At 48.6% G+C, this 21,317-nt stretch overlaps 1 protein-coding gene across 5 annotated transcripts in view; it reads left to right on the plus strand.

Moving 5' to 3' along the window:
• Window positions 1–21,020, plus strand: part of LOC133341502 (uncharacterized) — a 36,417-nt gene extending 15,397 nt beyond the window's left edge. For all 5 annotated transcript variants that reach the window (XM_061550195.1, XM_061550194.1, XM_061550196.1 and 2 more), the window contains 14 exons: window positions 199–245; window positions 1,283–1,433; window positions 3,096–3,227; window positions 3,891–4,073; window positions 5,230–5,325; window positions 6,570–6,656; window positions 7,370–7,403; window positions 12,717–12,794; window positions 13,508–13,546; window positions 13,758–13,771; window positions 14,339–14,707; window positions 15,398–15,502; window positions 15,622–17,812; window positions 17,919–21,020. In XM_061550195.1, coding sequence (XP_061406179.1) covers window positions 199–245; window positions 1,283–1,433; window positions 3,096–3,227; window positions 3,891–4,073; window positions 5,230–5,325; window positions 6,570–6,656; window positions 7,370–7,403; window positions 12,717–12,794; window positions 13,508–13,546; window positions 13,758–13,771; window positions 14,339–14,707; window positions 15,398–15,502; window positions 15,622–17,812; window positions 17,919–19,501 — 5,109 coding nt within the window. In that variant the 3' untranslated portion in view covers window positions 19,502–21,020. The remainder of the gene's footprint in view (window positions 1–198; window positions 246–1,282; window positions 1,434–3,095; window positions 3,228–3,890; window positions 4,074–5,229; window positions 5,326–6,569; window positions 6,657–7,369; window positions 7,404–12,716; window positions 12,795–13,507; window positions 13,547–13,757; window positions 13,772–14,338; window positions 14,708–15,397; window positions 15,503–15,621; window positions 17,813–17,918) is intronic.
• The last annotated feature ends 297 nt before the right edge of the window (window positions 21,021–21,317 follow it).

A 21,317-nucleotide genomic window follows, 5' to 3' on the forward strand; every position in this document is an offset into this window, starting at 1 on the left:
CACCTCACCTTCCTTTCTGCTTCAAACCTCTCATTGCTCCACTTTTGGAATTCCCTCCCGTCGTCTCTTTTCCCAAGCATTCATGACAATAACTTTGCTCAATTCAGAAAACGTGTGTTACCTCTGATCTATTGCAACATTGATCGTACTGTTGTTGCTGGCCACATGATGTCGGTTTCCTCCTGTGTCCCCGTGCAGAGCGAAGCTTTCCAAATCTACACCGAGTACTGCATGAACTACCCCAAGTGAGTGGTCACCCGATGCACACATGGTTGAGCTTGACATTCAGTAACAATCAATATCATTTTAAATTGATGCATCGCTGCACTCGTGAAAATGAGAATCTCCGGGTCTCAGGAGTTCTGTCTTCATTAACAAAATCAACTCGAAACCTAAACAAAATTAACCCTCATTGTGAAAGCGCAAGCTCCAGGATTGATACTTCAGCACTGGAGCCAATCGCTGTACCAGGGCAGTGCCTCTGTGCAGCACCGTAGGTGTGGTCCATGCAATTCCATGCAATTGTGTTCTCTCAAAGAGTTCTGAACCCAGATGAAAAGCCAAGACAAACAACCATCAGCGTCGGCGTGGAGAATATCACCAACAAAATAAATAGTCGGACAATTTGCCTCCTTTCCACATCTGTCCCTCCACATTGGCCACAAGCAAACTGTGGACCAGTTTCAACATTCATTGGCGTGGGTCAAACACCGCAATATAGGACCACGGAACGTGGGCAATTGTTGGTGCCGATTCTGGCTACCTTCCCACTTGTCTGTGTTCCCCGCGCCTCTGAATCATTCTCTCTGTCTGAGAGTGAACAAAAACTGTGCACGTTACAAATTCCAAATCGTCGTCATCATCATCAGTTTAACACGTAGGCTTTCGCGACCAATATCATCCATAATATAGGTTTTTGTTGTTGTTAGATCGCATAAATATAAATGTGTCGGATGGTGGATGTGTCGGGTGGTGGCTGTGTCAGGGGGTGGCGGGTTTAACAAGACATTTATATTTACGCGATCTAACCCAAAAAACATGATGGATCCTCATCACTCAACGTCTCATCACGGAAGCCAAGTGTGCGTTCACGACAGCGCTCCCCCCCCCCACTGCCTCTGCAGCACCGCACTCCGGCGCCCCCATTCACTCCGCCATGCGGCGCCGGTGCACAACAGTGCCGACAGTGAGGAATGCGAGCCGGTGCGCCGTCACTGGCGAGCCGCGGTGGCCGTATGTGTGTGTGCGTCTGTGCGCTCACACGTCCGCCTTTCTGATGCAGCGCCGTGCGAGTGCTGGCAGAGTGCATGCGCAGCCCGGAGCTGGGGGCTGTGCTGGCGTCACGCCAGGCAGCGTTGTGCCACTCCCTGCCCCTCGGGTCCTACTTGCTCAAGCCCGTGCAGCGCATCCTCAAGTACCACCTACTGCTGCACGTACGCTACGATGCCACGCCAGCCCTCGCCAGCGCACACCACACCAACACAAATACCCCCCTCCCCCCAGAGACTCAACTGTGAAATTCGCTGGTTGATTCCTCCTTCCACGTTGAGACTCGGTCCGCACGGCTAACCACTTCATCTCACCGCACCGCAGGTCACAACAATATGCTCGCCAAAGACTTGCTTACGAATGCCGGTCGCAACGCGACTCTTTCCTCTTTCTCCCTCGCAGTGCTCCACTTTGAAATTGCTTCACATCGTCTCTTTTCCCAAACAATTGAATTATTAATGACCTCGCTCAATTCAAGAAACGTACTATGCTCTTATCTATTACAACAAGTACAGTTGCTGAGAACAGGCCCTGAGGCCCGACATGATTTACTGCTGGAAACCTTGGCTCTGGTCCAAGTGAGGCCTGTATGGTGAAGGAACGTTGATTCTTTTTTCAGTCATTTAACAGCGTTGGTGATGGTAATTTTTTTATACAGTTGCTGGGAACGGGCTTAAAGTCCCAAAATGCCAAGCGGACAGCAACACACAGAACCGTCAAAGTTGTAATCGATGAGAGTTTGGGAAAAGAGACGATGGAAAGGAATTTGAAAGTGGAGAAATACGAGGGAAGAGGCTGAGAGAGAAGTGTTGTGACCTGCAATGTGGTGAGTAGGTGAGTGTGTTGTTGTGACCTGCAGTGTGGTGAGTGAGTAGGTGAGTGTCTTGTTGTGACCTGCAGTGTGGTGAGTGAGTAGGTGAGTGTGTTGTTGTGACCTGCAGTGTGGTGCGTGAGTGAGTAGGTGAGTGTGTTGTTGTGACCTGCAGTGTGGTGAGTGAGTAGGTGAGTGTCTTGTTGTGACCTGCAGTGTGGTGAGTGAGTAGGTGAGTGTGTTGTTGTGACCTGCAGTGTGGTGCATAGGTGAGTGTGTTGTTGTGACCTGCAGTGTGGTGCGTAGGTGAGTGTGTTGTTGTGACCTGCAGTGTGGTGCGTGAGTGAGTAGGTGAGTGTGTTGTTGTGACCTGCAGTGTGGTGAGTGAGTGGGTGAGTGTGTTGGTGTGACCTGCAGTGTGGTGAGTGAGTAGGTGAGTGTCGTTTTGTGACCTGCAGTGTGGTGAGTTGGTGGGTGAGTGTCTTGTTGTAACCTGCAGTTTCTCGAGTGAGTGAGTGGGTGAGTGTGTTGTTGTGACCTGCAGTGTGGTGCGTGAGTAGGTGAGTGTGTTGTTGTGACCTGCAGTGTGGTGCGTGAGTGAGTAGGTGAGTAAGTTGTTGTGACCTGCAGTGTGGTGAGGGGGTGAGTGTGTTGTTGTGACCTGCAGTGTGGTGCGTGAGTGAGTAGGTGAGTGTGTTGTTGTGACCTGCAGTGTGGTGAGTGGGTGAGTGTGTTGTTGTGACCTGCAGTGTGGTGAGTGAGTAGGTGAGTGTGTTGTTGTGACATGCAGTGTGGTGATTGAACACCGTACGGATGAGATCACAGCCTGGTTGACAGAATCCTCAACATGGGTGGAGAAATTGTCGAGTGAAGTTCACGGCCTGCATGCGCTCTCCTGTTGTGATGGCATCCCCATCATGTAAATAGAGTGCTGGGTGTGAAGCAGGGAGGTTGTGCAGTGGAGAGGGCCCCGGCGTCTGTGGCAGTAGCTCACGGGACGCCGCGGTCTGTGCAGGAGGTCTCCAGGCACTGCGAGGACGGCACCTGGGAACGAGCGCCTATCCAGGAAGCCCTGGATACCATGACTGGGGTGGCACAGCACATCAACGAAGTCAAGCGGAGGCACGAGCAGGCCTCCCGTGTGCAGGTAAGCGCGCTGTTACACGAGCACGTGCGCGTGCCACCGCACGGACGTGTGCCACCGCAGGGGCGCGTCCCACCACGCTGACCATAATGGGGGAAGGACATGGAGAGGTTTTATGTATTCGTGAGATCCTCTTTCAGGTTTATTAGACCCAGTGAGGACTCAAGAGACCAGGATGGAGTTATTTGCAAGCAATAACTTAACCAGCAGTCTGGATTTGGAGGCACCACACCAAAAAGGTGAACAACCTCTGATTTAGATAATATAATCATAATAACAATTTAGCACATTTGGTATTCGTGCTGTCGTTATTATAGCTTAAGGCTATCACAATGAACGGCACGGCTGTGTTTCGCATACACATTCTGCAGTAGTTTCACAGAAGAAGCGATGTTGCTATAGTTGTGACGTGCAATTTCAATTGAGTCATTTGCCGGCTTTTTTTTTAACATGGCAAATTTGGATCATGGCGCCAGCACACGATGGCCTGCTCTTTTCGAGCCGCAAACCTCTGCAATTAGCGTCGACCGCGCTACCACTGGGCCGGGTCACCATCCCAAATGTGGACGATTAACCGAGGACACTTTTGCAGCAATGACCAATGGAATTCCAAGTTTTTGGTAAGAACAGTGTACGTGTGCGCCCGTGTATGCGTGCCCTGTGCAGGAGATCGAGCGCTTGCTGAGTAGCTGGCACGGGCCAGAGCTGGGGCGCTACGGGGAGCTGGTTCTGGAGGGCGTGTTCCGCGTGGCGCGCGCTCGCAACCAGCGCACATTCTTTCTCTTCACCAACATCCTGCTCTTCGCCCGCCGGCGTGACCACATCTATGTCTGCAAGGGCCACATCCTCGTGAGCCCTGCGCCTCCCACATGAACGCCACGGCAGCTCCGCCGTTGAAGAAGCTAATTGTGCCGTGTTTTGTTACAGGGAACAAATTTGAGATGTTAGAACAGTGGTCATAGGACAAACAGCAACTTTCCATCTTTTCCTGAAAGATGATCATACTTGACAAGACAGGGTATGCGCACCTACACGGTCAAGAGATGGCAGGTGACTCCACCTGTGTGGGTGTTTGTGCACGAGTGTGTCTTGTAGATTGAGGGTAAGCAAAGTGTCTTGTAGTGTGGGGAGCGGTGGTACAGCGGATGGCGCTTTGTGCTATGAAGCCGGCGACCCGAGTATGATTCCTTCTCATGGCCACGAACACCAGTGATGATTATCTGAACCGCTCCTGGACAATGGCCTAGCCAGGATTTCAGGTAGGGGGGGCAACCCCTCTAGAAATGAAAAATGATAGGAGTTGTTAGTAAGTAAGGACTTGTCCTTTGCTTTTTATTTGACGCGTGTGCGGCGATGGCGCAGCCATCGATGGAGGGCCGAATTCGAACCGCGTTGTGTGATCGGCATCGCGCTCACTGAAGGTGAATGCCTTCAGGGAAGTCGTGTACTGTATACGCAACTACGCACAATTATGTGAGTTACTTATAACTGCTTTGCCGTTACTTATTGCCAATTATGGACTCAGATTATTGTCCTATCATCTCATAGAGTCCCTGGCACGTAATAATATGCTACACAGTGGCAGTGGGGGTCGCGAAATGCAGATTTATTACTAATAAACCCAAATAATCCGATCGAAATTAGGGATTTCGATCGGATCATTGGGGGGAGCACGTGCCACCCCAACCCCCCCCCCCCCTACTGGCTCCGCCAGTGCTCCTGGACCTTCCCTAGGTCGAATCAATCTCAAATTAGTACCCGGTGCGGTGTGTAAACACCACCACTCCGAAGACAAAGGAGGCCGGGCGTGGTGCTGGCCACCCACCCCTTCGTGTGTCGTGCCGGCCTTCATTGGTGCTCGTTAGCAGCACTTGCCCAAATAGTCTGTGAAGGCTATACGGGGGTACTTTGTCTTTGTGTACTAGTGTGTGCCATTGTGTTTGTGTGTGCTCGTGTGTGTGTGTGCTCGTGTGTGTTCATGGGCCCATGTCCCTGCGTGTGGCAGTGCGCTAACCTGATGCTGGTGGAGAACCTACCCAAGGAGCCACTCAGCTTCACCGTCGGCCACTTTAAGAATCCCAAGATTCGGCACACTCTGCAGGTCTGCAATACACGGACTCTCACGTGCCACACACACGGGCTCTCACGTGCCACACACACACACGGGTTCTCACGTGCCACACACACGGGCTCTCACGTGCCACACACACGGGCTCTCACGTGCCACACACACACACGGGCTCTCACGTGCCACACACACACACGGACTCTCACGTGCCACACACACACACGGGCTCTCACGTGCCACACACACACACGGGCTCTCACGTGCCACACACATGGGCTCTCACGTGCCACACACACGGGCTCTCACGTGCCACACACACGCACGGGCTCTCACGTGCCACACACACGCACGGGCTCTCACGTGCCACACACACACACGGGCTCTCACGTGCCACACACACACACGGGCTCTCACGTGCCACACACACACACGGGCTCTCACGTGCCACACACACGGGCTCTCACGTGCCACACACACGGACTCTCACGTGCCACACACACACACGGGCTCTCATGCAGCTGGAATGCACATCAAGAGATGATAAAATAAAGCCATAAAATATCCATTTAGACATGCAAATGATGCCACCAGTCTCAACTGATTTAAATCTCTCATTTAAATTCACTCTTCTTGGTTCTTTCGGTAAAGTCACGTAGAAGGGAAGTAATAAAATAATAAAAATAAAACATAATAAAATAATTCTCACGACGTTTCGGCCACAACGCAAGCAAGAAGATGAATCCCTGCAGTCACGAAAGCTTTAAATCGAAAAATTAAGTTCACTCGTCAACATTTGCCACAGTTACAGTCAGAGTGCATTCTAAATGAACCAGGGGTGTGCACCATTGAATCGTTTCCGTGTTTATCTGTGTATATGACTGGGTGCAGTATTTATTGTACAAATGCAAACTGTAGAGATCGTATATTCAACGTGTGTGTGTGTATGCGCGGTGTCATGATGCGTTTTCTGCGTGTGCGTCAATCGGCACCTGGTACACCCTTGTAAATGAGACATTCCATCTCGAGGGACTTTCCAGGTGAAATATTTGAATTCGAAATAATGGAGAAGCATGTTGAATCGATGTTACGTGTTGTGTCTTGAGAATTGCGGCTTTCTTGAATTTGCTGTAACCATTCCTGCTGTGTTGAGAAGGCTGCCTTGCATGGCTCCTCCGAGATGTACTTGTGTTGCAAGCTTCACATTCACACAAGGACATTGTGCCTCCACCTGATCTCCGAACCCCCACGTGGCACTGTCTGCCTTCCCCCTGTTACAGGCACACTCTGTGGAAGAGAAGCGCCTGTGGGTCCACGAGTTGAAGAGGCTCATTCTGGAGAACTACCCGAGCGACATCCCCCTCAAGGTGGGACACAGTCACGTGCCAAATCCACACACAAAGATCCCCCTGTAGCCTTCGCAGACTGTTGGGGCAAGTGCTTGCTAGTGAGCACCTACCTCGCGTGGTATACAGGAGGTTGTGGGTTTGATCCTGACCTTGACGCCTTGACGCCTGTATATTTGGAGTTTGCATGTTCTCCCCGTAGTCGATTTTTTTCTGGGTCCTCCGGTTTTAACCTCCACATTTAGAAACATGCATTTAGAGTATTTGGCTGCTATACATTTCCACATGATTATAAGCCACTTCGTTGAGCTATCATTTGTGGCCAGGTCGCTTCTGAAAACGAGCTACACAGCTCAGTGGGCTTTGCCTGGTAAAGTAAAAAAAGGATGGCATGGCACACGAGAGGTGAGTGACCAGCATCACGTCCGGCTGCCTTTGTCTGCCAAGTGACGATGTTCACACATCACACCAGGCACTCAATTGAGGCTGAGTCAACCTAGGGGAGGCCCAGGACTGGTTCAGATGATCATACTCTACACACACACGCATTCAAGCCACCTACACATACTGTACACACGCAGACATCCATTCCTTGCCGTCTGCACCTTACACTACAATGCTTTGTTCCCAAGGGAGCACTCAGATCGTGAATTTATCGTAATCTGTTCACTGCTTCTCATTCTCTGCTGTTGTGGAGTCTCACGCAGTGATGTGTGAATGGTGTGTGATTATAGGCTAAGCAGGCCATCCTGGACATGGATGGGTCATGTAAGTCACTTCCCCTGCGCCACACCGTAGTTCAGCGGTTCTCAACCCACTGGGGTGTGCGGGCTGCGGCATGGATGCCGTGCAGGATAAATTTAGAATGTACATGGGGGAATATCAATCAGTGCCACGTTGGGGCAACAAAACCCACTGATACACAATGTGAAATGGATGCCCTGCTAACACTAAGCACACTCGTATACACCGTGAAACAAAGACCTTAAAAACAAAAAACACACCGTTACACAAGATGAAACCAATGCTTTACACGAAACATAGTAGTGCATAACATGTAACCAATGGCTTACTAATACAAAAAAACACACGACTGCACATGAAACACATGATTTACTAACACTAAACACACTAATACACAATTTGATACAAATGTATTATAAACACCAAAGACAAAGATCACCCTTATAGCCTGTAACAGATTTTTGTGGCAAGTGCTGTTAGCGAGCACCTATTAAGGCCGGTACGGCATACGAGGGGTGGGTGGCCAACACCGCGCTTGGCCGCCTTTGGCTCCCCAGTGGCGATGTTTACACAACGCACCAGATACTCATTCGAGGCCTAGTCGACCTAGGTGAAACCCAGGACCGTTTCAGACAATCGTTACTGGTGTTGGAAGTGAGCGGGAATTGAACTCCGATTGCCGACTTCGTAGCGCAGAGCGTTAACCGCTCCACCACCGCTCCTCTTTATAAACACCTAACACACCGAGACACTCCATGAAATGTGGCCTACTAACACTCACAGTGATACACAACGTGAACCCAATGCCTTACTAACACTCAATACACAGGGAAACCAATGGTTTACTAACACAGTGCACACTGATACACAACGTGAAACCAATGCCTTACTAACACTAAATACACAGTGAAACCAATGGCTTAATAACACAGTGCGCACAGAAACACAATGTGAAACTTGTGGCTTAGTAACACAGTGTGCACAGAAACACAACGTGAAACCAATGCCTTACTAACACTAAATGCACAGAAAAACCAATGGCTTACTAACACAGTGCGCACTGATACACAACGTGAAACTAATGGCTTACTAACACAGTGTGCACAGAAACACAACGTGAAACTAATGGCTTAGTGGCACTCGAGCGAGCGGCTCGCAACAGGAAGGTTGCGAGTTTAAATACTGGGGGTTGACTTGGCCCATCATCCCTAAAATAAGCCCCACTGTGTGGAGAAGTGAAGAGTGATTGCTCTATACAGAGACGCGCCCCCGACAGAGAAGACATTACCAACACTTGCTCAGGGCTGTAAACAGGAGGGGAGGACTAATGCCTTCATGCTCATTCGAGCAGGAAATCACCTTGCTGTTGGCTTTTGACAGTTTTACGGTATGCGTTAGCGCCACATTACTTACAGGAATTGATCCACTTCTATACACCAATGAGGTCCTTGAGATATTCTGATCACCGTCTTCTTCTTAGTATTCCGAGGTCAAGTCTCCATTCCTGGGGTGATTGGGCTTTTGCCAATGCAACTCCCAAGATGATGGAACACGTTGGCCTATGATAATTAATAAGACATTCGGAATATTTAGAGCTATTTACATCTGTTTAACACGTAGGCTTTCGTGACCAATATTATTCATAATCAACGTTTATGGGTTTAGATCGCGTTATTTATAAATGTGTCGTAACCCTCCACCACCTGACACGGCCAATCAGTAAAAAAGTGTCACGTTGACAAAGGACAAATAGTTCACTGCTTTAGCCCACCGGTGTGTTGAAGCGTGAAACCACAACATTTACAATTTGAGTACGACGTTTCACTGGTAATTGCATCCAGCATCATCGGGCAATTCGCCAGAATGGTGAGTTCAAGTTCAAGTTCATTTATTAGGTATAGCCCTGTGAGCCATTCAGCTCTTGAATCGGGTGCAACCGCAACAAAAAAAAAAACATGAGGTTCTGCTCTGTCTCCCGTTCTTATATAGAGCAGCAGCAGGGTGACGGCTCATTAACTAATTAACTCATCAGGTGCAACGATTTGAGGGGGGTTATTGTAATTATATACTAGATTAGTAATCAGGCAGTAGTTACGATGCGAGTTGTAGATTAGTAATCAGTTGGAATGTGTTTTATTGTGATTATGCTACATTAGTAATCAGTTAGTGTTTGTTTCCCTATAAGGAATTGTAATGTATCTTATTTGATAATACGCTTCCAGGCTGCACTAAGCCTGTAGCTTTCTGAGCGATTAAAGTTATTTCTGTTTCTCTCAATTTCAATGGATTCTCTAATTAGTCTTTGCCAGTAGTAACTAGTTTTACACAACACTTCAACGTTGTCAAAATCAATTGAGTGTCCCTGTTGGCAAGCATGTTCTGCCAATGCCGACAGTTGTGTTTGCGATAGTTTAATATTTCTCTGGTGTTCTTTTAGTCTTACACTAATGTTACGCCCTGTCTGTCCAATATAGCAAAAGCCTTAAGAGAGCTTCGTCTAAATATATTCAAATCCTAGCAGCTGATAAGGGCCGCACTACTGTAGTGATGTCACGAGCACATTATGATAAAATTTTAGATTTATTAGAGGAAAGTACCTATATTAAAATTAAACGAGATCCAACTAATACTTTGGAACGTAAGACTACTGCAATCATTGCAAATTCATTAATCCCCCAAAAAATGAGCAATTCCTAATTAAGCCAAGGGCTTCAAAACCACCTAGACTGTATGGGCTACCAAAGATCCATAAAATCGGCATCCCATTACGACCCATAGTCAGTACAATTGGCTCTGCCACATATAAATTAGCAAAATATGTAACTAAACAAATACAGCCCTACATCGGTAGGACATCTTCATTCATAAGAAATTCAGAACATCTGTAATAAAGGACTCTTAGGCGATGTTGGTCTCCGTCTGTCCTTTATTGGGTTCTTGTCTCGCACCCCGCAATGTCCCCGGTCAGACCCGCACCTCTTCCGTCGCGTGCCCTCCGCACGCCGTTCGAGTCCTCCGCTCACTCTCTGCAGCCACACCGCTGCCCGTGTGCCCTGCACACTCTGCAGCCACCCTGCTGCCCCGCGCACTCTGCAGCCACCCTGCTGCCACGTGTGCTCCCGCACACTCTGCAGCCACCCTGCTGCTCCACGTACACCGCTGGCCGACGGTGCCGTGACTCCGACCGCGTGGCAATTCGTGCCACCCCTCCGCCAGCACCCTGCATGGCTCCTTCTATCTCTACTCTCTCTCCACTCCCGATCCCCTTCCGGTTCTCTCCCTATATCCTCCTCCTCACGTGACCCTGACTCCTCCTCCTCCTCACGTGACCCTGACTCCGCCCCCACTCACCCCAACGACCAGGCTCCACCTCCCCTAATACTCCGGCCCGCGTGAGTGGCGCAGAGGCCGCGCCCACCCTGTCCTTGCTCGCATTACACATCTTGTGAATGTGATCAAAGATATTAAACTTAACCCTAATGATATTTTTGTGAGTTTTGATGTGATTTCGCTATTCACTAAGGTTCCAGTGAGCGAGTCGCTTAAATTACTTGATACACTGGTAAAGAATACAGGTTTACCAAAAGATATTCCGAAACTCGCTGACCAATGTTTAAATAACACTTACTTCTTATGGAGAGGCGAATTCTTTAAACAAAGGGAGGGAGCAGCAATGGGCTCTCCTTTATCTTCTGCTATAGCAAATTTGTACATGGAAAACTTTGAAACCAGAGCACTTGCCTCGAGCACATTAAAACCATCCTTTTGGTTTATATATGTGGATGACACTTTGGTTGTCTGGCCACATGGTAAAGATACACTTAACGATTTTCTAAATCATCTCAATGCACAAAACCCGGCCATTCAGTTCACTATGGAAATGGACATGAATAACACACTCCCGTTCCTGGATATTTTACTTGGGCATGGCCTAAATGGTAAAATAACACACATCGTTTACAGAAAGCAAACGCACACTGATGCCTATCTGAATGCAGATTCGCATCATCACCCAGCTCAGATATCCTCTCTTATCAAGACGTTCATACATCAGGCTAAAACAGTGTCAGATGGTGAAAGTCTAGTGAGAGAGATTAAACGTGTTAAAGAAGCACTAAGACAGAATGGCTACAATAATGCTCAAATTAAAGAGCACTAAATGCCAAATCACGATCGCAAAGCAACACTGCTGAAAGCGATCAGATTATTAAAACAATGAAAATACCATTTATCTCAGGAGTAACTGACAAATTAGTCCGTGTTTTGCAAAAGCAAGACATTACAGTAAGATTTGGTACAGTACACAAAATTCAACAACTAGTAACTTGCACTAAAGACAAATTACCTAACTTATCAACAGAAGGTGTATATCGGATTAATTGTTTATGTGGCAGATGCTATATTGGACAGACAGGGCGTAACATTAGTGTAAGACTAAAAGAACACCAGAGAAATATTAAACTATCGCAAACACAACTGTCGGCAGTGGCAGAACATGCTTGCCAACAGGGACACTCAATTGATTTTGACAACGTTGAAGTGTTGTGTAAAACTAGTTACTACTGGCAAAGACTAAGTAGAGAATCCATTGAAATTGAGAGAAACAGAAATAACTTTAATCGCCAGACAGCTACAGGCTTAGTGCGGCCTGGAAGCGTATTATTAAATAAGATACATTACAATTCCTTATAAGGAAACAAACACTAACTGATTACTAATGTAGCATAATCACAATAAAACACATTCCAACTGATTACTAATCTACAACACGCATCGTAACTACTGCCTGATTACTAATCTAGTATATAATTACAATAACCACCCCCCTCAAATCGTTGCACCTGATGAGTTAATTAGTTAATGATGACGTCACCCTGCTACTGCTCTATATAAGAACGGGAGACAGAGCAGAACCTCACCATTCTGGCGAATTGCCCGATGATGCTGGATGCAATTACCAGTGAAACGTCGTACTCAAATTGTAAATGTTGTGGTTTCACGCTTCAACACACCGGTGGGCTAAAGCAGTGAACTATTTGTCCTTTGTCAATGTGACACTTTTTTACTGATTGGCCGTGTCGGGTGGTGGAGGGTTACGACACATTTAGAAATAACGCGATCTAAACCCAAAAACGTTGATTATGAATATTTACATCTGACCTTAAATCTCACCTCTTTAAGATGGCCTTTTCCCCACAGTTTTGGTTTGTTTAGGCTGGTTCCCTGCTTTCCATACATGGCACATTGGGATCCTTGGATAAAATGCACCTTACAAATGTAAATTATTATTTTATACGGTACACCCGGTTAGAGTTGTGGCTCCGGACTCTGCCGCAGGTTCCCCTGCCACCCACTGCGGCCGAGACGATCCCAAGAAGGAGAGCTGGTACACCCGGCGAGGACGACGCAAATCAGGTGACAATCCAGCCCCTGCTCCCTGCGTTAGGGCATCGGGGTCCAGCTGCACCAAAAGGGGGCTGATGGCAAATGCCTTGGGGCTTCGCAGCGGTGGCCGTTACTCTTGTAAACGAGTCACGCTGAGACGACTGGCGCACATCCGCCAATCCCTCCACATGCTGTGACACATCCCCTGGGTCCATAGCTCTGTGGACATCCCCAGCCATGTAATAATAATAGCTATGCATTTACCCAGGGAAGACACATTGAGTCCGAGGACTCTTCTTCCCGAAGGGTCCCTGCTACATTGGGCTCTTTGTCCAAGAGCAGTTGCATTGCACGTTTTTATTTGGAGTAAATTGGATAATCTGGAGGAAGTCCACATAGAACAGGGGGAGAACACACAAAGTCCGCACAGAAAGGCACCCGAGCCATCAACCGAAGCCAGCTTCCTATTGCTGGAAGGCACGCGTAATTACCAGCGAAGCGTCGTACTCAAAAACTGTAAATGTTGTGGATTCACTCTTCAACAAACCGGTGGGCTGAAGTAGTAAACTATTTGTCTTTTTTCAACGTGACACTTTTTTGCTGTTTGGCCGTGGTGGGTGGTGCAGGGTTACGGCACATTTATAAATAACGCGATCTCACCCAAAAATGTTTATGATGAATAATATTGGTCGCGAAAGCCTCCCACGTGTTAAACTGACTGAACTTGTCTGTTGTGTTTGCAGAACCGGGAGACAGGAAGCCAAAGCCTCTGGAGTCACTAGGTAAGGATTTCGGGTGGTCAACTAAACAAGGCCTTTTGCACTGCTTTGTAAGGTGACTCACAAACTGAATTTTACTTCATTTATATTTTATTCACATTACCAAATATATGAAGGGTATAATTCAATGTTGTATCGGCACTTACATGTTGCTAACCAATTTTCCTGTTTTATTTTCTGCCCAACCCACAATACAAAACGGTTTTGGATAAAGCATCTGTCCGAAAGGTACGTGTTTGTGAACAAGCTGAGCATGATCACAGCCATGTAATGTACACGGCCCTTGCGCGCGTGCCAACAAGCGGTGTACAGTTCAGTGCCCGTTTGTGATGTGGTCAACAGTTCTGCACATTTGTAAGTGTCACACGCCACATATTTTGCGGGTCACAGGTCCAGAGGCCGTGCACTGCAGCCTCTTGACTAGGGCAAGGAATCGGTTCAATATACTGGTGTCAAATATGTAATGTTACTAAAATGAGATTGTGATAATGCACTTTTATTAAGTAAGTTTATTGCATAATTCACTTCAAGTGGCAATGTAAAGATGTTGGTACAACTTACGTGTTGCCAAGTGAAGTATCGCCAACACGTAAAAAGTTTGGTCTCGGTCTATGGACTGAAGTGAAAGGCCGATGGATAGCCTCTTCCCCGTTATGGGGATATGGACTTTCCACGAATGACTCAGCGCTGTAAATAAGAAATGAGCACCACCCCAATGCACATTTGAGCAGCAAATCACCTTGACTTGAACTACTAACCCTATGCACTGTTTGCGTTGCTGCTGCTGCTGCTCAGCGGTCGGGCAGTGTCGACGGTGGCCTGCTGAGGGATGCAGAGGTCGGTGGTGGGCCTGGGCTCGGGGAAGGCAGCACCGAAAGCTTGGAAAGGGCAGCCTCCACGGGGAGACGCCCGCTTCCCAACGGCGACATGCGGCAAGACGACCGGCAGAAGGGACAAGCAGATCGACAGGCGACACAGACGGACCGGCAGGATGGGCCAGCGGGCCAGCAAGAGGGGAGGGCAGATGCGCGGGAGGCACGGCCGTGTGGAGACGCAGCGGTGACGGGGACAGGGCAGCAGTGTCAGCAGCTGCAGAGCAGGAGGGTGGAGGCCAAGGCGAGCTCGCAGACCGCTGCCACCGATCCCACGCGGCTCGGGTTCAAGGTGGGAGCCCAATCACACGGTGCCCTGTGCCATATTCACATTGAAGCACGGCCAGGGAAATGCAATGTGTCTGAAATCCAAACTTTGGCTGAAGAATACGCATAATCACTACCTTCAGCTACTGCGTGGACCTGTAAAATTTATTTCATTGTTATTTATTCACATTTTTAACCTCGAAAATCGCTTGAGGTGGAACATTTCGGTTACCAGGGTGTCACAGGTATCGATTAATGCACACACAGCAAACACGTGATGACACTGCGTATATATACACACACACGTGTTCAATTTACAACCTCTACAGTTTGCATTTGTACAGTGAATACCGCACCAAATCACACAGATAAACACGGGAACGATTCGATGTGGAACACTGCCAGTTCATGTAGAGTGCATTTCAGCTATAACGGTCGCAGATATTGTGCCACTGAGTTTAATTAAACATTACAATTAGTTAAGACTGGTGGCATACTTTCGTGAGTCTGGGAGATCGTTCCACGTCGAAGCAGCTCTGTGTCAAAGCGAGAGTTGCGTCTGTTCGGCTTTTTACTCTCGGGACAGTTAAACTCCCGATGAGGTTTGGGACCGAAGAGCAGAGCGGTTGTTGGAGTAAATGGTTCGTTGTTGAGTTAAGGGGCCTACAACTCGGGGAACACCTTCACAGCCATGTGCCACTGATTGTCGCTGCAGCAGAGGGAGGGCGAGTGCAGTTTGCGAGCGCAGGCAGGAAGGCGCTTCCTCTATCGACAGTCTGTGGACCTGGAGGGCATGCACCTCAGCCCCATCTTATCGCAGGTATTCATCCCGCCTGGTACATACACAAGCAATGGATGTCAGGCATTGCAGTTTGTAATGTAAGTGCCTCTGTCTGTGCTGTGGCATTGTAAATGATGTGTTTGTCTTGTTCCCTGCAGCCCATGCTGGAAGTCCTTGCGGCTGAGCTCAAGTATGAGTGGCTGGTGGCCCCACAATATGGCAAGAAAGTGGCCCCTGTGAAGGCACAGTGTGATGGGAACACGTTGGAAACCCCAGAGGGTGGTGCGACGCTGCCCTCCAGTGGAGCCCTGATTTCTGCGAGTGCGTTGGCCACAGCCGAAGGTGGCGGAGGGATGGGAAAGGACACCCATTGTGCCGGCACGGACCAGCACTGCGTTGTCTCTTCAGCTGAGCCATTACTGGCAGCCGGAAGTGAGGTACAGCCAGTGGAACATGATGAATACCCTTCAAAACACCATGCCACGAATGTCAAAGTGGGTGAGGAGAAGCAAGAGAGCCACACGCGCGAGAATGGCGTGCCGCAGCAGGAGCGTGCAGGGCGCGTTGTACGCGAGTCCATCATCATCGATGATGATGAACCAGAAGAGTTTTATCAGGATAGGAATGAAGCAATTCAGGTGGTTGATATTATGGATACACCACAACCGTGTGATGATAATCAGAAGCCCGTTGAGACAAAAGTTCTCCAGCTGGATTTCGAAATGCTTCCAGTAAAAAAATCCCAACAACCTCTCATGGAAAACTCAAACTCAGATCAGACAGATGTTGCTGTTCAGCCTGTGTGTGATGATAGCAGCACAAAGGAAAGGAACGGTGAACCAGAAATCGAACTGTATAGACATGCGCCTTGTGAGAGTCCGTCAAGAGGCTTGCCAGTAGCTCCGCAGGAAGGCCCAACTCATCCTACAAACACGGTGGATGCGGCTCCTTCATTTGAAGGTGGTCGCAGGTTGAACGCATCGGAGGCAGATGATGTGTGGCTGTCGTGCCAAGACGCCGCACAAATGCTGGAGGAGACCCTCGGTTGGGAGGCCGCAGGATGCGTTTCCTCTCACGTTTCCTGTGAAGAGACCTCGCCGTTAACGCATCACACCTCTGATGATTCACAGCAGGGGGATTCTGCAACTGACGGCGGCATCTCCGCTTCACACCCTCCAAAAAGTGGATCACCAAGTGAGCAGGGAAACAACGATGAAGACGTAGACGATGGAGAGGACACAACCTTCCAGTTTGCCTCTACGGAGGTCGTGCGGAGCAACGTTTTTAGACACGATCAAGCAGAACATTTGCCAGTGCAGGCCGGATTCTCACCAATCATAAGTCCGCTCGAAAATCTATCGCCACAAACTGCCCCGACTGTGACCCAATGCGCCCCGGCTGATGTCGACGTTGTAGCGGAGCACTGCAGAGCGGTCGTCCAAACCGTGACGTCCGAGCTCGTCTCTTCGCCCTTCGTGAGGAAGAATGGAAACGATGTAGCCCGAGGCAACGGCGTCGGCATCGAGCGTGAGGGACGGTGCGCAGACGGTCTGCCGGCAGCGCAGCCAGCACCTGTCTCGCTGTGCGCCGGTGACGGAGAGACACGCGGGCACGACGCTTGTGAGGCTGAAACTGGAGACGCGCGTGGGATGGATATCATAGAAATGCTCACGCTAGAGCACAAATTTATAGAAGATTATTTTTCCAACTTGACGTCGACAGCTCCTGAACAAGAGCAGTTGGTGCACAGCTCACCTGTGAGCAGTTATGTTGAGGTTTCTTCAGCCACAAGCAAAGAAGCGTTTTCAGAAAATGAAAATAAAACTATTGACACGTGGGCCGATCTCATATCAAGCATCGAGAGCAGTTTGGCAGAGTTCAGAGATAACATCCCTCCCACTATTTGGGATGTTGACCACACACCGCTTTTTATCGAGGAAGAAGAAGACTCCTGTCCACGTGTTACAAACGACTCAAATCAAAGTCCCAAAGCTCCTGAGGAATCTGTAGAGTTTGCATTGCCTCATGCCCGAAACGAACTTGAACACATCGGCAATAGCCAAGCAAAACCGTCTGATGACGGGTGCACAGAGGGCATCTGGTTTCATTGCACGAATTCTGAGAGCACTAATGCCGCTGCGTGGAATAGTCGCACATCGCGACCAGGATTCCAAAACGAGAGGCAATGTGGGAGTAGCTGCGACAGTCCGGACAACTTCAGCAGAACGGGGAGAAACGATCCCAGTATCTCAGGAGCAACTTTGATGAGTCCACCTCCTGGCAAGCCATACGCACGGTCAGGACGAGAAGGAAAGCAATCTCCACAGCCCACAGAACTACCGAGAGCAGGTTTGTCCAAAAATTGCCACAGCAGCACAATTAAATGTTGTACTTGAAGCACACACGCACGCACACTGCGTTGGAAATGTATGTATTGTGTTTTTTGCCTCCATAGGTGCTCGTGTGGACAATGACAGCGAGTGTTACAGTCAACGGTTCCTCGCAGGACGTGACTCGGATGCGAGTCGCTCACGCCTCGCTGACATCTTGGGAAATGGGCGAGCCTCTCCACCGACAAGGAAGGCCCAAACAGGGCTCCGCAGGGCTGAACCGCCTACTGTGCGCGCTCGGCCCCCTTCTTCCCCTTGCCTGTCCAGCCCCAGTGATTCACCGCAACTCACGCGGTGTCCATCCACTTCTGGCCTCTTTAAAACAGTCTCCCCTGCACAGTTATGTTGTGTCCAGGAGTCGCACACTTATACTGGCAGGTCCTGCAGGTCCCCTTGCAGACGCAACCATTTACACGAGTCACATTGCTCCTCATGTAATGCTGATTGGTTCTCCAAGCCTTACAATAACGCAGGGACGAGCGCTGGTTCAGTCGATCACCAATTGGGTGTGTGCAAGGAATGCGGGTCTTGCCAGCCGGCCTCTCCCAGTGGCAGGGCTTGTCGATTGCCAGGGCAGTGGTCTTTGCAGTCCCATACTCCAACACTGGGAATGTGTAAGTGTCCCTCAACACCAAACCTATTTCACAGTTCCTCCTTGTCACTCGAGTCTCAATTTCACTTCCCCTCGGTCCCAAGCCGGAATTCCTTCTCTAACTTCCTTCATTCGTACACTTTATCCAACTCTGAAACCAATCAGTCGTGTTCCTCACTTGATTATGAATTTTCAAACATGACTGCTCCCTTTACTAAAGTAATAAAAAATCCAACCCCAACGGCTCCACCACGCTATTCTAATGTTTCCAGCCGCATCCCCTGCGACTCTGTCATTCCTCCATACCATTCATCTCCTCTCTCATCAGACTTGCTGCGTAGCCCTTCTGAGGGCAGCCTCCTCTCTCCTTCCACACAGAGTTTTCTGAAATCCTATGCATCTGCTTTGGAGATCTGTAACAACAACATGGATCAAGCAGAGTTGCCGTTTGAATCCAAATCCAAGAATTCAACTCCAAAGAGTTCAGTGTTGGGGACTGCGCCAGGTGAACCTGCAGAGTACTGGCCCTTCGTGCCGGACGACACCAGGGTCTTCGTTCACAGTACGCACACTCCCTCGCATGAACCCTACAGAGTGAGAAGCAGAAGCCTCGGGTTTCAAGACTTGAGCGGCGAGCACTGTGAGAAAACGAGGGCAGGTTTACCGGAGAGCCCGGGTGGGCTCGGCACACCTGCAAGCGCTCACTTTCCTGAGAGCCTCGGGCTCGAGCGTGGCAGCTACTATGGGTCCCACATTGTGCTCCAGGATGCGGATAAAGCTGTGGTGGTGGACAGGGTCTTTCCACAGAGGGTGCTGAGCATGAACGTCAGCATCCGCAAGATGTACGCCAATAGTCTGTGCCGGAGGGACCGCCGGTCCGCATCGCCGCCGCGACAGGTGGAGGCCACGCTGGCGGATGGCCGATGCCGGTGGCTGGACTACACCGAGCTGTCGTCCGGAGCGGCGTGCAGGCCGCCAATCCCACACAGAGCTCGCTCGCACTCCTTCAGGTCTCAGAAGCGGATGCCGCCTGTGTTGAGAGATGCACTGATTTGAGTGGTGGACTGGCATTAGGAGAGCTGCAGAGGGAACTGGGATTCACACTGAAGCCACAACGAGAACAAATTCACCAACAAATACTGCCTTTAAATTAACAGGCGATAAGAGGCACTTCTTCACAGCACATCGATCACATCACGTAAATAGTCATTTATTTGCTATGAATGTGCTGTTCGGTGCCTTTACCAAAAACGTCACCTATTGCGTTTTTAATTTAAAGCCACAGTGTTGAATAAATGAACCTGTTCGTTTTTGTTATTGTGCTTGTTCACCACAGCCAATGCAGCATTACCAAATAATTTATACAAAACGTGATGCAAAATCCTAGACAAATATACTTGCTTTTGCTAATACTCATAATCTCTCTCATGAATGCGTGCATTATATATGACTTCAGGTCATGGTTGGGGGCTGATTCAGGCAATTATCCCTCTAGGTTCAATAAAGTTCGTACCACTCTGCGGGAACGTCAACGGTGGTTGTCCTATAGATATAATCTACCAACCGCCTGCAAAAATCAGTAACTAAATCACGATGTACGCTTTCATAAATCCTCCTTGCGTACACACACCCTGTGGGTTATGTCAATACAGTTTGTGCCGTAACTTCAACACCATGTTTGCGCATGCACACCGCCTTACAGATCCAGCAGGGGCTTTCGACCAAATGTACAGCCTCTGTGATCCGTGGTTTATTGTTGCTCTGCGGATGCATACAATGCATATTTGGGATGTGACGTACCATAGGGAAACATTAATGTTTGTACTCGTACCATCGGCCAGACTGACAGCGCTGAGCATGTAAAGTTGCACCTCGGGCTCGCTTTTCGCAATGAATGAAGAGTCACCACCTCATGCACTGTAGATCAAACCCGGACATATTTCTCAGTAAGCGCGAGGTCTATCAAATCTGTGTAGTGGTGGTATTCTGCAATAAAGTTTCACACAATACTGATGCCAAATCTCGGTACAAATATATCTCTGTTGCTACCCAAACACAGATGACAATAACCCAGACAAGTGGTGACCCTACCCTGAACCCTGGCTCCAAGGTTGGCGAGTGCTGTATTCAGAATATTTAAGCAATACTTTTCTATTTCTACTGCCATGCATAACCCCTTGAGTTACAACACGTAAAAATAATTTTACCGGTGTTAATTATTCTTTATGTAATACAGTACCATTGTGAGTGCGTGAAATAAAACGGGCGTCTGGAGCATTTAACTCTGAAAAGCGAGCCACTGCATCTGTTTACTCGGTGGGCCACCGCCAGACGGCACTGTTATGAAGAAATTAACATTCCATCTCCGTGCCAGCGTCAGAAATCTAAAATAAAAAAAACTGTATAAGACATGACCCCAGAAATTCCAACTAATTGTTTTAGATTTTTGGCTCTGCACCATTTCTGTACACCTATCCCGCACGAGGAAAACTATTTTGAAGTCAACTATTATTAGGTATTTATTGTGTGTTGGACCGACTCTCTGTGTTGCATTGCATTACATTTCCAAATTTTACTAAGTTTGTTTTTATTAAGTGTGTTTTCTCTCTCGCTGTGTGTGTCTCTGTGTTGTCTCTCTAGTATTTCCTGCAGTTCGTTTTCTCTCTGTGTCTCTGTGTTGTATCTCTCTACTTATGTGTCTGTCTTTGTGTGTCTTGTCCCTCTCTCAAAATTTTACACTTCTAATTTAGCAAACTTTGGAAGAATGTAATCAACCAGGCTATGCGTTAATTGTGTGTTGACCGACTCTGTGTTGCATTGTATTACATTAACAAATGTTACTAAGTTTGTTTGATTAAGTGTTTTCTCTCTC

Source organism: Lethenteron reissneri, chromosome 11 (assembly GCF_015708825.2).
Source record: "Lethenteron reissneri isolate LAM-NWPU_2019-01 chromosome 11, ASM1570882v1, whole genome shotgun sequence".
In the NCBI taxonomy this organism is placed as follows: Eukaryota; Metazoa; Chordata; class Hyperoartia; order Petromyzontiformes; family Petromyzontidae; genus Lethenteron; species Lethenteron reissneri.